General features: G+C 33.0%; 1 protein-coding gene across 1 annotated transcript; it reads right to left on the minus strand.

The window, feature by feature from the left end:
* Positions 1 to 216: 216 nt before the first annotated feature.
* Positions 217 to 2,008, minus strand: LOC131078521 (uncharacterized). The gene is made up of 2 exons (XM_058016242.2): positions 1,273 to 2,008; positions 217 to 1,118 (listed from the first exon to the last, which is right to left on the minus strand). Exons 1-2 carry the CDS (start codon positions 2,006 to 2,008, stop codon positions 217 to 219), a joined length of 1,638 nt encoding a protein of 545 aa, XP_057872225.2.
* Between the last annotated feature and the right edge of the window lie 15,191 nt (positions 2,009 to 17,199).

Below are 17,199 nucleotides of genomic sequence, written 5' to 3' on the forward strand. Positions count from 1 at the left end.
AGCGATATTGATGTCATAGAAATTTCATTGTGTTTTCCATGTCATCAATTTTATGTTAGGGCCTTGTGAGAAGAAAGCAAATTATGATTAAGTTTGTCATTCTTATTATTGAAAATAGTGATTGTCATTAACAGGTTTTAATTTTCATAATATAGTAGCATTCAAGTAAGTGGAAAATAGATGTACTTCATGAAAGCAAAACTTACGTGAATTGTTCTAGATGGATTGAAGCCTTTCTTCTTCTCTTTTCCTGCCGACGACTTGTTTGCCTTTGTTTAATTTCTCATACCTATCATAGCTGAATGGTGACATGATCCGTAGGCCCTGTAAGCTTTTCATGCGAGAGATTGCCACGAACATGAGACCGGTTCTTTCAGTTGGTCCTATATCAATGGTAGCCTTTTGAAGAGTGAGCCCTTGAGATTTGTGTATCGTTAGTGCCCATGCCAAGCGCAATGGTATTTGAGAAGAACCACCTCTTTCAATTGCTGGAACTGGAATTGAGGATGTATGATGATCATCGAATGGTAGTCCAGAGTAATTGTCAAATTCAACTAACAAGTATGCTGGTGGTTGAGGTGGTGCACTTCCTAGTTTATAAACAATTTTTCTAATATTTCCTAAAGCTTCGTTGACAAGTCCTGCTTTTATCCATAGATTTGATGTCAACATTACTCTGGCATTTTTGGATAATAATAATAATTCTACATCAAGTTCATCATCCATTCCACTTTCGTTAGCACTAACATTTCGTACTTTTGATGCAATGCTATGCGCAATTGGATTTTTTAATGATTGTAATTTTTTCTTGTTGTGGTTGTGAACATTGTCGTTTGTTGAAAATAAATGCACACAGCTATCAAATTCTTGGTTGGTTGTTGTATCAATTGTCATAGAAGACCTTGTCATTAGTAATATCCAATCATCCAATGCTGGTTTTGCATCTCTTATGTTCATTAACAGTTGTCGAAACCGTTCTTGGTCATTGCCTTGGCCTTCTTGTTGATAGATATGATCCAAAGTAATAATAGTTGTAAATTGTTCCCACAAAATTTTTGCCTGTCTTCTGCTATTATATGGCGGCCTATCGTTGACCGGAGGCAATTGTCCAAGATCACCTACCAGAATCATGGATTTCTTGAACATTTTTTAGAACTCTTAACTACCTTACTTTGTCTGTATCATGATATTCACATTTAAACATTTCTATAGTACAATAGTTGCAATAGAATGGAATAATTATAATTTTTTAAAATTTCATAGAAGACATACCTGTGAAATTTTCATTAGCATTTGAAGGAAAAGCTTGGCGTAGACGTGCATCTATGTTCTCCAATAACCTTTCGCCAATTAAACTCATTTCATCGATCAAGATATATGTGACATGTGCCATCTCCTCTTGGAAGGTAGTTAGTCTTGTTCCCTGAAGATCTATAAAATCTCTTATGGGTATTCTTAGTCTTGAATGAATGGTCGATGCTCCTATATTGAAGGCAGCAACTCCGGTTGGTACAAGCACAAGTAGAGGAGATCGATTTGGCATGGAAGCATTTTTTAGTGCTTCATTTATAGTGCCTATTAAATTTGATTTTCCTGTTCCAGCCATACCTTGAATTATCATGAATAAAGGAGGCTTTGTTCCATAAATGAGGTAGTGCGAAATGATAATATTGAGTGCTTGTTCTTGTTGATTGCTGAGGTTGTGATAGTTGACAATCTGTGGTATATCATCATGGATGGGAGAACCAATATTTTTGATGGTGGCAATGAAATTCATGGCCTTGTCCGTATATTCTTCACCTTCATAATCAGTGGACCAATTTGTCTCTTTATCTAAGTACCTCCTGCTGAGCATTTCAAACTCTAAAGTTTGCATTAATTGGCCATGATGAAGCCTAGATATTATCTCCCACTTGTTTTTTGTTGTTTCTTCTTGCCTAGTATCATTTTCTTCAGTTTCAGAAAGTTCAATGTTGTCATCATTCTCGGTTTCTATTGTCCGTTGCATGGGCCATTGATTGTAATTGAAGTTATCCCAATTTGTTTGTATTGTATCATTATTATTCCCAATGTCCCTTTCAATGTTGCGAAAAGGTTTGTATAGTAGCAATTCTGAAAAACAAAATGTGAACCATTTCTCCGATCCACGTGTGGGAATGGACACGAACCTAGGGAATACTTTGACAATAGTTGCTCTTTTCCTTGCATTCCATTTGTTCTCACTTTTTCATTTTGGATTGTATATCCATGATTTCGCTGCATCAATCAATGATATTGCTTCCATAGAAAATGGCTTGTTTTGATATGCATCTATGAATGAGACTGTCTGTTCTTCATCATTTTTTTCAACATCTTCTACCACGCGCTTGAAAACTTTAGTGGAGACATTCAAATTAATAAATTTTCTGCTACTTTCTACCAATGGCAATTCCAATAGCATGTGGCTCGTTTCTTGTGCTCCAATGTCTCTCTCAATTATTGTTTCAGTTAGTAGTTTTCGATAAGCCTTTGTTGCATAATCATCTGGGTTTTCAATATTTGCTAACCGTAGTAACATCTATTGGTATGTTTCATAACTTTTCTCTGATTTCGCTGCATACTTTGCGATGTATTTAATTACTACATGTCTAGAAAGAACAGGTTGCCAATCAATGTTTGCTCTCCAAAGTTGTAGTATGTACCTGTTGTGTGTATTTACTCTATCATCATTTCATGCGGCTTCAAACTTCTTGTCACCCGTTTGTGGATCATTGTACATTTTTGAACTATGCAAATTAATTGGCCAAGGAGCGTTGTATCTGTTGGTTAAAACTGTCATATGGTTGTATAATATTTCAATGTATTTTATTATGAAAATTGTTGTCAAATTAAATTTCTTACCAAAAAAATTGCTTGCAAACCATTCTTCCTTTTTTCTTACGTAGACATGCTCCTTCTTTGCACATCGTATGTCTTTCAACTGTGTTGAGTATTTCTTCGTAGTCATTGTCAAAATCAGCTTCTGCAAGCTGTCTTGTGTTTTTGAGACATGGATGGAAGGAGAAATCAAGAAATGGCTGCAAATAAATTTTGAAAAAATTAATTTATTATTTTATAAGTATGTTGATAATGAAGGTTTTTGCAAAGATCAATGAATAGTTGCAAACATACCTGGAGATTTCGTTGATTCCTATCTTCTATAGGGTTCCATGCATGAACAATGGTGTCAAAATATTTTTCTGCATTTTTTCGTTGTACATCATTCGACCAATCAATGTTATCCATGTCTAGTGATCCATGTATCCAGAGAAATCCATGTACATGTGGAGATCCTCTATGTTGCCATTCATATCGATACCAATAATCTCTAACATTTAATCCTTTCTCAAGGACATGTTTTCTAAAATTGGAGTTTCGTAGATGCATGTATTGTGCAAAAATATGTGGATAATCAATGATGGTGTTATACCTGGCATGAGTGCATGTAATTCTGGCCAATACAAATCTGCGGCACTTAAAGTGAAAAATATAGTCGGCGTTCCAATCTGATGTAGCATGTCTGTTAGTTCTGCTCGACATTTTGTCCAGTAAGATCTTGTACCTCTTAGAGTTGTACCAAATCGCATCAACCTATCAGCCAAATGTGAGTTTGGAATATTCTACAAATGCTCATGTAGTTCCATTATAGTGATTGGCAATTCACCTAGATTTCTTTTGATGAAAATAGAAGTTGACGTTTGTGCTCGATGCCTCATAATCATATTTGTAATGTAATATCGGAACCTGAGATGCTTCCCAAAACGGTTATCTCTGTATCGAATTAGATGCTTTGCATATTCATTGAGATGTACTTGTTTTATTCGAGGCTCCAACCAGTCACATTTCCCATCGGGAAACAATGTCGGGAACGCCATATCTAGTAGTCCCAATGTAGTATATTCATTGATTGGAGATCCACCAATCGATGGCCACTCGATCAATGATGATGGATGTGTGTTATTGTTGTTAATCCATGCACAAATCAACTCCATCTCTCTTTGTGCACTCGGTGGTTTTGATGCCATCGATGTCGTGTGATCAATAATGTTTTCTTCTTCAGTTTCCAAGAGCGGTCCAACAAACCGAATTTCATTTGTGTTAGAATCTAATTCCATGTTTATAGTTTTCAGCTGTTCAAATATATTTTGATAAGATCCTTCTGATAAATTTTCTAGTGCACATGTATCAATTATGATGTTTGCATAAAATTTGTCATTCTGAATTTTGTACTATAGTGCTCTATACACATAGTCTCTGTTTACTGTAAAATTGTAATTCATCCCACGTTGATCTTTCCTTCGCACTATAATTATTAGCAACCTTGTAATAGAATGTGGCAATTTTTATGCTATTTTTTCAATGTGTTGTGGAAAGCTAATTGTGTGTCCTTTATATTTGAATTGACCACATGTGGCATGCGTAACTTGTAATATTGGATTTACGCGTGCGATAAGCATTTCTTCTACTTGCGTCAAGCATGCTAGTTCGGGTGGTTGGGGTCCGGGATCCATATTATTGATAGCTGATAATTTGTTTATTCCTCTCTCTTGCTTGCATGTGTTGCAAACAGGTCCTTCCGGATTTCGATATACTTTCATTCCAATATAAGATTCTTGGCAAATATGACACATGCAAGGTGATTGGTAGGCATCTAAATGATTACGAAATGTCATTCGCACCTTTTTAAATTCAGTGCGAAGTAATCTATTTGGATTTGGAGTGTTTTCTGTATTGAAATCGATTGGCGGTTGGGATTCCCCTTCTCGAAGATTTCCAACATTTTGTGTGTTATTTTGATTCAAAGTTGTTTGGATAGTTTCCTCCTGAAAATTGATTTCTTGTGGCTGTGCATCTCGAACTGGTTGTTGACATGTAATGAAATGTAAAATTTCAGATTCACTACGTTGTGCCAGTAATTCTTGGGTTGATATTTGTAATCTTCTAGATGCATATGTAGCTCTTTCTGTTTCATTCCTTCGCCTCTTTTGCTCTTCCTTTTGGGCATCTGACATTTGTTCATTTTTCATTTCCTGTATTGTCTGTGATATTCTCTTTGATATTCTCTTTCATAATCCTTCTTTGTTCTTCAGATTCAAAATATTTCTTCGATCGACCCATTCCTACAAATTTGTTAAACAAATTAAAAATATATGAGTCATATACATTGATCTAATTAACATTCATACAACTCTAGATTGTATCAAGTTATCAAATCATTATTAATATTGTCAACCTTTTTCAAGTTTGCAACTTTATTAATATTATTATCAATATATTCATTTTTATTGTAATTTATCTAATTATTGCAATATTATTAGTTGATTATTAAATATAATTGAATTCAATATTTTTTGTAGTTAATGTTTAATTGAATTTTGACACTTTCTTTTCGCAATACAGTTTATTTAGTCCTTGTATACAAAATTGAATTCAAATTTTTGTAGTGAGGTTGATAGCCATTGTTTGTATTACATCATTACACAGAGACTCATAAATATATTATAGTAGAATATTATTAGTTGATTATTAAATATAATTGAATTCAATATTTTTGTAGTTAATGTTTAATTGAATTTTGACACTTTCTTTTCCTAATTCAAATTATTTAGTCCTTGTATACAAAATTGAATTCAAACTTTTGTAGTGAGGTAGATAGCCATTGTTTGTATTACATCATTAATAAAGAGACTCATAAATAAGTTATAGTTTTATATTATTAGTTGACTATTAAATATAATTGAATTCAATATTTTTGAAAAAGAATGTGCAAGTGCAAGAAATGAAAGAAAGAGTTATTGTGGAAAATTTATTATCCATGTATTTCATAGTTTAGAAAACCATGTACATTTGTTTTTTACAAAATGTGGAATTACCTTTCCACATACATATACATCAAAACAAACTCAACAATTAAGAGGACAAACTAAACTCTAAAGCCAAACTCAACTCGTTGAAAACAAAAACTAAACTCGAAAGACTTAAAACTCTGAAGAGACACTATGCATATGTTATGTACATATTTACTGTGAAGGATGATCCTTTTTGCATTATCTATTGATTGAGGAAAAGAACAAAGCCTTCTTTGATTTCCCTGCAGTGTTCTCCTTGAAATTGCATTTCATCATGTGAGATCTCTTTGAAAAACTGGTCTAGTGGTTGAATCTTGAAATTTAAAAAATGCATCATTTCCTGAATGTCACAGACTTTCTGCATGTCTTGATCATTAATTGCTGCTATCTCAACAACAATATTTTCTAAATGATCAAGAATACCATGGATACGACGTTAGATTCCATGGAATGCTGTATCCATAAATGAAGGGGTGAATATGTTTGAACTTGATGACTCAGTCGGGGTTGGAGGAGAATTCAAGGATTTTTGACTTTGCACTTTGTCGTTACAAAACTCTTCATTGTAATAATGTCCATCCATCTATTTAAAAAATATCATAAATTCAATAATTTTTTTTTTTCAACAAATGATAACTATATATCAATTTAAAAGCTATGTATAAATATGAACTTTCAAAGACAAAACCTAAAAAATAAACAACAATACAATTATTTATGTACAATCTAAAATAGTAAACAAACATGCAAGATGGAAATTATTACTATTGGATTATTATTACTTTAGTTTAATATAATATATTTATGAGTTTGTGTGTTCATGATGTCATACAAACAATGGCCATTTATAATCTCCTACAATCTTTGTTCATCACATTCAATAATTTAAATTTATTTTTAAAAATAATTAATCTATTGGCAAAGTGAATGATATTTCAATACTTGTAATAATAAAACCATTTCAATAATTTCAAATTTATTTTAAAAAGAAAATAATTCAAAAAATATGAAATATTAATTCTTCAGCTATATTGATAAAACAATATTCTATATTTTTAAAAATGCATAATTTTATATTGAAGGTTGAAATTTTCAATGACGATAAATTAAAAATGAGATGCATGACATCAAAATTAATGGGTTAGTGCAGACATTATGTACCTGTTTAGCTGGGCGAGGAAGTTGGTAAACAGAATTTGAACCTTCCAAATTCACTGCAAACTGAAAAGTATAATAATATTTATCAGTATAAACGGAATGCAGTCGACGTATAAAGAATAATACCACTAAGTATAGATATCCACTTTCAATAATTAATTTCACTATTTTTTTATATATTCAATAGTATAAATTTAAATATTTAGTGTTAAATATTTTAAATTTAAATAGTATAATTTTAGTTGTCATTTAGTCATTGCGTAAAATATATTACTCTTTTACTACGTAGGTTTGGTTTATTGATTTCTTGGTACTTAAGTTGGTTTTGGTTTCTTAAAAAAATTGCAAGCTTTGAAATTGCAGGCATGTGCGACTGACAGTAATTTCACATGGCAAAGGAATCAGACATTGTGAGCTTGATTTTGGTATTGGCAAAACCAACTTGTAATAATAACACAATTCCCTTCTATTCCAATGCCAATCTAATAGATATATGAAGTCTTGTTCGTCTGAATGGAAAATTAGTTTCTCATACAGTAAAACATAATGAGTTTAAGTTGATACGTGTATTGTTGCAGGAGGGTGCAGTAGCAAGCATGACCCATCATGGGAAATGAGAAAGGATTTAGGGTTTATATAACAAATGCATGGAAATTGCAGCTCCAATCAGTAGGATTATGTTTTGGTTTTCAACCCTTGCAAATTGCCATGCAATGGCCTTGGGCATCAAGACTTGTTTTTATTACATCAGTGTAAGGAATGTAAAATACCTGTATGAAGAGATTCAATGTCAAGTTCGCTTCACAAAGTAGTTGACAGACTGCAAAATCTTCACATTACACAGGAAGCTTATCATGCAATTTGGAAGCTTCTGTTGTTACAATAACTATCTGTCGTTGCAACATTGAATTCGAACCTTGCAAAATATTTATGTAGACTTGCAAATGCAGACACTTATAATGGGAAAAGCTTACATCCAGCTTTCTCTTCATTTGAGCAAGCATACACTCTTCTAGTGACTCTTGTAGCATTACTGAAAGACCATTTAGGTAGCTTTTAAGCCCATTGGATGTAGATTATTTAACCTAAATAGTGAATTAGAGAAATTTGAACACAATCTTTCTCTTATAAATGGATTCATAACATGATATTTGAACTTCTACAATATCACGTCAATAATATAAACAACTTTATTTTATTTGTTATTTCTTTAAAAAAAATATTATAGATCCAAAATATATAATAGATAAAAAATTCGTAACTAGAATGTTTGGAAAATTTGATTTTCATGAAAATAAAGTATTCTCATTTAATAGAATCATTCACATATACATTTCAATATCTAATTTTCTTATCTTATATACATTTCAAATTTATATTATACCACTTTTCATTGGATGTCACATAAATGATATACTACAGTAAAAATAAAACATTTTTTGATCTAGATTGTCAACTTGAATGCTGATCATCGTATCTTAAACTTTTATTAGATGATACTATGAAATTTTGATAATAAAATATGATAAAGTAATTTGCTAGAAGTTGCAATGTTAAGAGGTGTAATGCTTGTATCAATAGGACACATTCTATGATCAGATATGTAGTACAAAATTCTCCTTGTTTTCCACTAAAAAATGAACATTGGGGTAAAATGATAATTTTGAGCTAGGGGGAGAATATATATGGAAGTAAGTATAAATAAAAGGGCAACAATGTTGACTAGATGATGAATGCATGGAAAGTGACGCAAACATGAGTAAAATGGGTGTTAATAGGAATCTAACCATGAACTAAGCTTAAAATAAGAGCATGTTGCATGTCATTAAGGCGTTCTCATCAAAGTGGGTGCAAAACTAAATGAGAAATACAATGGGCATGCTAATATTTAAATAAATATCCCCATCACAACACTTTATAACAAACATTTCCTTTTGACATAAATTGAAATTGTTAATTTACCCTTAACTCATTTTATATTTTTAGATATTCTTGCAATTATAGCCATACATGTGTACTATTCTTTTTAATGGTGCATTGATCATTCATAGTACTTTCCTTAAAACCTAGTGAATTGTGTTGATATTCACAAATAAGAAATGTGAGTTGTTATTCTAGCTGACTCTTAATATTTTTCATGTTTCACCGAGAATGCTTAAATTCTTCTTGAAACCATATAGTTATTTTCTCAAGTCAACATCAATATATTCAATATGATCTTAATCCATGATATAGTTGGTTTGAATCAATTTATTAATAAATTTAATTGTTTGATCATACAAGGTTTTCTCTAATGTCTTAATATTTGTAAAAGTGACGATCCCTCATTTAGACAAGGTCATTGAAAGTGTTGAGGACGTTATGCTTATGAAAGAAGGAAGAACCCTTTCAAAAGCATATATTCTATTATATAAAATGTGTATTACAAGTGTCAAAGGGTTTTTCCAATGTGCACTAACAAAAAACAAGTGCAATGGTGAATATTGATAATGGTTATGATTTTAAGGCATATTATAGATGAGATTTATGGTGAATATTGATAATGTGTACTAGGAAAAATTTTCTGCCACTTATTAAAGTGGACTATCGTTCATGCCTTTACGAATACTTAAAATCTGTTCCAACGCTCCCATTTTTGCACAGGCTGCGATTACGCTGGCAAAAATATGAACTGATCGGCTTGGATACTTGTGAAACAGTCCGACTGCCTCTTGAAGACACTTTCCGTCCCCCACCAAACTTCCGGAGCAACGCGGCAACAACATTTGAATTTGATTTTTGTATTGTCACGCGGGAACTGTTAACCGCTGACTGCTGACCGCTACCACTGGTGGTAACAAGATTGTTTACCGGAACGGAAACGGGTAAGAGAACAAACGGAATAAGTGGGCCCACACCTAAGCAGTCAAAGCTTAGTGTGTGTTGTTTAAGGCAATGAAACTTAGGTAAGGGAATGGTAGTTATGCAGTTATTCTATATGAGTAAGAGTGAATGGTAGTTATGATTAGATTAAATTGGGAATGGTAGTTATGCAAACAGTCAGCATGACAATGACCATTATCAGCACATTCATTTATGACAAATTTAAAAAGTAATCAATTATGTGATTTCATATTTGTTTCTTCGCAATAGAGTGGAATGGTAGTTATACAAACATGACCTTAAGGAATTAGCAGTGATAGTACCAAAGGATGTATGTACCATAGCTTTGGGCCAGCTAAAAGCGATGAAACTTAGGTAAGGGAATGGTAGTTATGCCGTTATTCTATATGAGTAAGAGTGAATGGTAGTTATGATTAGATTAAATTGGGAATGGTAGTTATGCAAACAGTCAACATGACAATGATCATTGTCAGCACATTCATTTATGACAAATTTAAAAAGTAATCACTCTGTCAGACAATGACAATTGTCAGCGCTCATATTTCAATTATGTGATCTCATGTTTGTCCATCTATTGAACTTGTATGCGATATTTTTTTTTGACAAGTTTAAAAATCATATGAAATGTTATAGTAGGAAATGCTCTGCTAGACATGGATGCAAAATGTGGAGCCATATACAAGGCACATGAATTGTAAGAACACCTTAAAGAGATGTTTTATTAATTTACTTCTAAATATTAACCTAAATAGTTTAATTTAATAAGCATGGACAAATAACTTGTAGATATGTAAAATTTGAAATACAAGAAGAATATGTAGCTAAGCTTATTGCTTAAATATATTGAAACTTTAATCTCCTTAAACAAATGTTATTAATTTTCCTATCTATACATTTGCTTTAAAATAAAATAATTTTATTTTATTATAAAAAAATTCTTGTAAATATAAATACTACAAAATTCTACAATAAAAAGCCTTTAAAAGTCATAGAATACAACACTTTTAAGTAATATTAAAAATTGTTAGTAAATAAAATTCTATAAAAATAAAAATATTTATAACAAAAATATTAAGTTTCTAAACAAAATAGTCTGTTATTAAGATGTGTATACTAAAAAGTATTCTTAAATAAGACTTGCATTAAAAAAATCCTCCGCTGCTATCAATTTTTTGAAAAAATTGAAAGTATTGAAAAATCTTTAAAATTTCAAAATTATCTTTTGAGTTGACTATTTGATGATATGTTTTCTTCTATATTGTTTATAAACTTTGTCAATTATATTGTAAAATTGAAAATTGAATTAGACATGGAAGAAAGTCTCTAGTGAGTGGTAACTTTCGATTTTTTTTTTCAAGGATAGACTTCAAGAACACACTCTAAGGGTGGGGTTTCATGGACGAGAACTTTCTAATAAATTTTGCTAGGGTGTTACTAATATTTTTAAAAATTGTTATAAAGTGGGTTGTCACATGAATTTTGTGATGTAGTGTCAACTTAAAGATTTATGAAAGTTGGTGGTCTCATGACATTTATTATTTTGCATATTCAATTCAATAGAGCAAATAAATATTAAGTTATAAAAAAATTAATTGATGACAAACTAGCAAGGAGGTATATGAGAATTACATAGCACTGGACAATACAAGTAAATCAAAAGAAAACTACTCATAGACTAGTTGTAGACGTATAAATCTAATCACTTTACGAAATGAATATTTAATATTCATTTTTAACCCCATTCCTCTATTTAATTAAATTATTCGCATTCATCTATTTAATTAAATGAATTACTCAATTTATTTAATTAAGTTCACGTAAACCTTTTCTAGCCTGTAATTAAATAAATTACTTTATTTAATTAAATTTCCCTTTCTCACTTTTTAATTAAATTTACATTTAATCTATCCTTGCAAATAAATAAATCTAATTTATTTATTTAAATCCTCCACTTGTATTTATGCAAGTTGCATCTATTTTGTTGAAATAAAGTAATTTTATTTTAATTAAAATCCTCCTCCATCTACTTGCATTTTCCTGTACATATCCCACTTGCCTCCTAAACGCCCTTCTAAATTCTTCTAAACTCTTCCAATTTAGCCTAATCCATCTCTTAATTATTGTCACATTCCTAAGCAAAGAGAAGTCACTTCTCAAAGCCTCCAAAGTCTTTGAAATATATTAAAGGCTTTGTGTCTTCAACAAGTTAACCTTCAAAGTCTTCCAAACCATTAATGGTTAACTCACCCATCCCTTCATGGTTGGAGACTTTCTCTCTAACTTAACCTTCATCTAACCCAAGGGTTTTATCAAGCATTCATGAATTTACCCTTGGTTATCCCTTCAACCCTTGCACAAGAGTTTACCCCTTGGATAAAATCTTTATCCAATGGATGACCCTAACCTAACCTTAACCTTTCTTCCTAAGGTAACCTTCATTTCTTCTCAAGAATTTAATGCTTCTTGCATCTCCTCTCAAGCAACCTCTCGTTGACAATTGTCACCATTTCATTTTTGAGAATTGTGAACATGGATTGATTAGCTTTAAATCCTGGCCCTTGTTAAGATTACTCAATCTTGACCATCCATTGCCCTATTTTTCTTATAAATAGAGCTCTCTTTCTCTCATTTGGATATAGAATTTTTTATGCATCAAACTTATAGTCATTTTTGCTAATGATATATCCAAGTCTTTGTGCATCAAACTTATAATTATTTTTAGTAAGCATTTAGCCTCTCTTTGTTAAATCATAATAGCATTTAGAAGCACTTTCGATATCATAGCATATTCATGTTAGACTAGTATATGATGTTAGGATAAGTTTACTAATCCTTTATCATAGCATCATCTTCATACTAGCTTAAATCATCATATTTTCAATGTCAAACATGTATCAGGATTGCATTCATGCTTTTAAATCAAACGTCACTCATTTTTGGAGTTGTCATTCCTAAGCCACTTTTCTCAGCGATCTGAGAGAAAGACTGAGACCCTAGGAATCCTGTGAGATAGAGAACAATGGGACACCCCTTGGGAAGTTGAACTATCTCAATATAGTTCCTATAAATAGCAACGAGAGTCTCATTGGTGTGTGGATACTTTGAAACTGACTTTTGCATTTTTGTCGCCCTCATTTCTCCAATATATTTCTAGCGCCCCCTGTGAGGCACACTCCATAAATCATATCTTTTTTTATGTAGGATCAAGATTACAAGCACGCAGGAATTCTCTTTTAGTGCGTCAAGAAATTTCATTAGCACAATTGGGGCAAACAATAGTGCGTTCGATGTACTATTTAGCGCATCAAACCCTTTTCCTAGTGCATTTGAACTCTATGTTAGTTCATAAGAGTGATCAAGGTTTCACCATCCAACGGATTGTACCAAAACAAAATACCTAGTTTAATCCTTAAGTTGCCAAATCAAGTTTCCATATCGGGAAACTTTTATCCATATCATTTGGCACACTTTGTCGTGGAGGCGAATCAAACTAAACATCTACTTGATGAAGTTAACTAAAGTATTCAAACGAAGTTTCCAAATCCAACATCAACATCAACCTTTCATCATTCGTGTATGACCACTCCTCATATTTTGAGAAGAACGAGTCCTCATCACAAAACTAAGTTGAAGAAGAGACAACCTAGTTCTAAGGCACTTGCAAAAATGAATAAATTTCTCTATATCAATCGCCAACTCTTTGCATCACATCACGCAATCTTGCGTCACATGTGATTGTATATGCAAGGAAAAAAATGAGTTTGACAAAGAACCTTGGAGAAATAGGGCTTACATTCAGAAAGTAACATTCAACCAACGTCTAAATCATGGAGGAAGGATCAACCCCGCTTTGTTCCCATGGTTCTGTGTCACATATAGCGAAGCTCTACCTGAACCACCAACACCACCAAGAACTCCAATAGAAGAAGAAGAATTTGTCACTGTAGAAATATATTAAATGCCCGTTGTCAGTTGATTTCAGAGAAATAAACAAAAGGAATCACAACCAGAATCGAGTATAGGTAGAATATTATCCAATCCTTTTAATGAGTATGCCAATATGGGTGAAACAAAGATCATTGAAGAACTTCTTCATGAGTGTCAAGAAAACGTAGCCTTCCAAAAGATCGTGGAAAGACTTATTGAAGTGGACAAGGAAAAATATATACTCATGCTAACTAGTAAAGGAGTTAAACTTCCTGAAGATTTCGATACCGAAAACTTAAGAAATATAGACCAGATAATTTTAAGAACAAGGTCTAGAAATTATGCTATCAAGAACAACAAAGAGAAGAAGATAAACCTGACCCGAAAAACATACGCGGACAAGACAACACCCATGAACAAGATCATACCCACAATCAGGACAATCTTAATGAAAGAGAGGAAGCTCTCCCTCGAAGTACAAATGCGCCCATGGTCGCTCTTACACAACAAATCCAATTGATGCAAATACAAATGCAAGACACACAACAAAGAACTACAGTGCGATACTCCTTGGACGAAATCTGTCCTTATCCTTTTGACAGAAGATTGAACATGGTACCTTTCCCCCCAAATTCAGATATACCAAAGTATGACAAATACAATGTTAAAAATTATCCCCATGATCACGTTCGGGAATTTTGTACCATGAGCCTAGAGTTTTCTTACGATGACGCTTATTGAGATTATTCCCAAGAAGTTTGGGAGGAGAAAAAATGGAGTGGTTGTCTAAACTTACACCTCCCATTAGATCATTTGATGAGTTGGTAAACAAATTTATCACACAATACTCCTATAGCATTCAACACACAATCACCATGCTGGATGTGTGTAACACCAAACAAAAGAGCAATGAAACATTCATGATGTTTCTTCAGTGGTGGAGACGCATGGTTTCAATATATCCTCAAGATGTGCTTGAAAAGGAAAAGATGAAAATCTTCATTGATAATTTGAATAGTGAGATGATTTATCAACTCAAACTCCAATGCATACCATATTTTTCCAAGTTAATAGAAAACGGAATCCAAGTAGAGGAAGCCTGCATCAAGAAAGGAACAATGAAGTTCTTTAAGGAAGGTGTTAGTTCATTAAACACTAATCCCTTTAACAATAAAAAAACCACAACACTTTGGACAAATCTAGATTTTGGACAAGGAACAAAAACATCGTTAATGATAGGGTAGTTGATGCCAACAATGTGAAGTCTAAAGAACCAGTATTGGCTTTATCAGGTAACCCACCATCCAAAAAAGATCAAAAAAATGTTAACCAAGGCATCAACGCTTATCCATAGAATACCAATCAAGGAAATTCAACATCAAACACAAAAAATAACTATCAAGGCAACAACGCTAACCAAGGAAATAACACTAACCAAGGCAACAACATTAACCGAGGGAATAATGCAAACCAAAGATGAAACACCAACACCTTCCCATATCGACGCATCTACACACCATTAGGGAAAACCTTAGAATCGGCGTTTTGAGAACTATTGGCAAAAAAGATCATCACATTACCAAACACGAGCAACTATGAACCTCAGGTCAAACCACCTTGGTGGAATGACTCAAATTTTTGTAATTTCATCGAAACAAAGGACATCACACAAATGATTGCATTACGCTGAAGAACATCGTTCAGGACATGATCGATAGAGGCGATTTAACAATTGATAGTCACAAAACAAATGGTGACCATGAATCCTTCAAAAATCCTCTTCCAAATTACAATAAGGGAGGAGCTTCATCATCGAATGATACCAGAGGAGCCCGTATAAATCACCTATACGAGAACACTATCAACCACATATTGACAGATGACAACCAAGTAAATGTCATAAAAATCAAGGACAAACAAGAACATGAGTTGATAAATGTGACAACCAGATAACAAAAATATGTCTTGAGAGGGAACACATCAACATCACTCTCCCCAAGGCTCAATACAACTTGGTTGATCAACTGCGATGAACTCCTTCTTAGATATCCATACTTGAGTTTCTCAAACTCTCGCCAAAACACAAAGATATCTTGGAGCAAGCACTGGTTGAAACAAACATTCCTAAATATCTGGACATTAATCGATTCCAAGCCATGGTGGGTCATATGACAACACTGCATAACATATCCTTTTCTGAACATGATGATGTCTCCTTGAATCATCCGCATAACACCCTACTCCATATCGAAGTCTTAGTTTATAAACACTGAGTGAAAATAGTGTTAATAGATGGAGAAGTTGATCTCAATATCTGTACTTTAAAGCTTATTCATGCATTGGGATTCTCTGAGCAGTCTATTAATCCAAACAAAAATATCACCATCAAAGCCTATGATGATGAAAAAAGGTCATCCAAAGGAACAATAATACTACCTATTCAAGTAGGACCCATACAAAAGGACACTATGTGCCAAGTATTGGACATAGACTTAACATACAATATTCTATTGGGTCATCCATGGATACATGAAATGCAAGCGGTTCCTTCAACATACCATCAATGTATCAAGTTACCATACAATGGACAGGAGATTTCCATATCAACAGATAATAGCCCTTTTCAACATTTTAATGCTATGGGGGAAACTCAAGACAACCTGGTTCCACACAACAAGGAGGCCCAAACTTCCTCGGTACCCAATCATCATCAAGAAGAACTGAAGTCTTTATCCATAGACTTTAATCAAAAAATGAAAATCAAGGACCAAGGCATGGGGGAGTACTCTTTTGAACCCTTATGTCTCTCAAACTTGCCAACATCGCAAAAATCTTATGGGCAAACTTTTGCATCAACACATTAAGAAACACAACCCATCGTCAAGTTTGATGGTAAATTTATCCAATTGGGCAGACTAGCTAATGAATCATAAGAGAAAGATATCCTTAGTTGGCTATACACAGATGAAGAAGAAGCCAGAGTTGTTGCCATAGATGTGGTCATACCGACAGAACAATATGGAAACAGGTTCTGAATTAGGCAACAGATGGGATACAATGGCAAAGTACCTATTGGTAATCTCCAAGAAGGCATTATAGAACCCCTGCAACCTCCTTCATAATTTACCAAAGATAAAACAAGACTGGGATATGTACAACAAGTACCGCCTCACTAGAAGAAAAATAACTATCAAAAACCTCAGTGGAGAGAAAAGAAGAAATATAATGAAAACTCATGGGAAGAAGCACTACACCAAGTAGGAGGAACAATAAGGAATGAGCAAGAATATCAAGACCACGAGAGATGACAAGAAGAATTGGCCATTCAAAGGGAAGAAGCTTCTGATAAAAAAGTGTATCACGT

This window comes from Cryptomeria japonica, chromosome 8, assembly GCF_030272615.1.
Source record: "Cryptomeria japonica chromosome 8, Sugi_1.0, whole genome shotgun sequence".
Classification (NCBI taxonomy): Eukaryota; Viridiplantae; Streptophyta; class Pinopsida; order Cupressales; family Cupressaceae; genus Cryptomeria; species Cryptomeria japonica.

Coding starts and splice junctions, on each gene's coding strand:
- LOC131078521 (XM_058016242.2), bottom strand. CDS start 2,008: ATGCAACGGACAATAGAAACCGAGAATGATGACAACATTGAACTTTCT. Junction 1,119..1,272: donor TGCTAATGAAAATTTCACAG/GTATGTCTTCTA, acceptor TGATTCTGGTAG/GTGATCTTGGACAATTGCCT.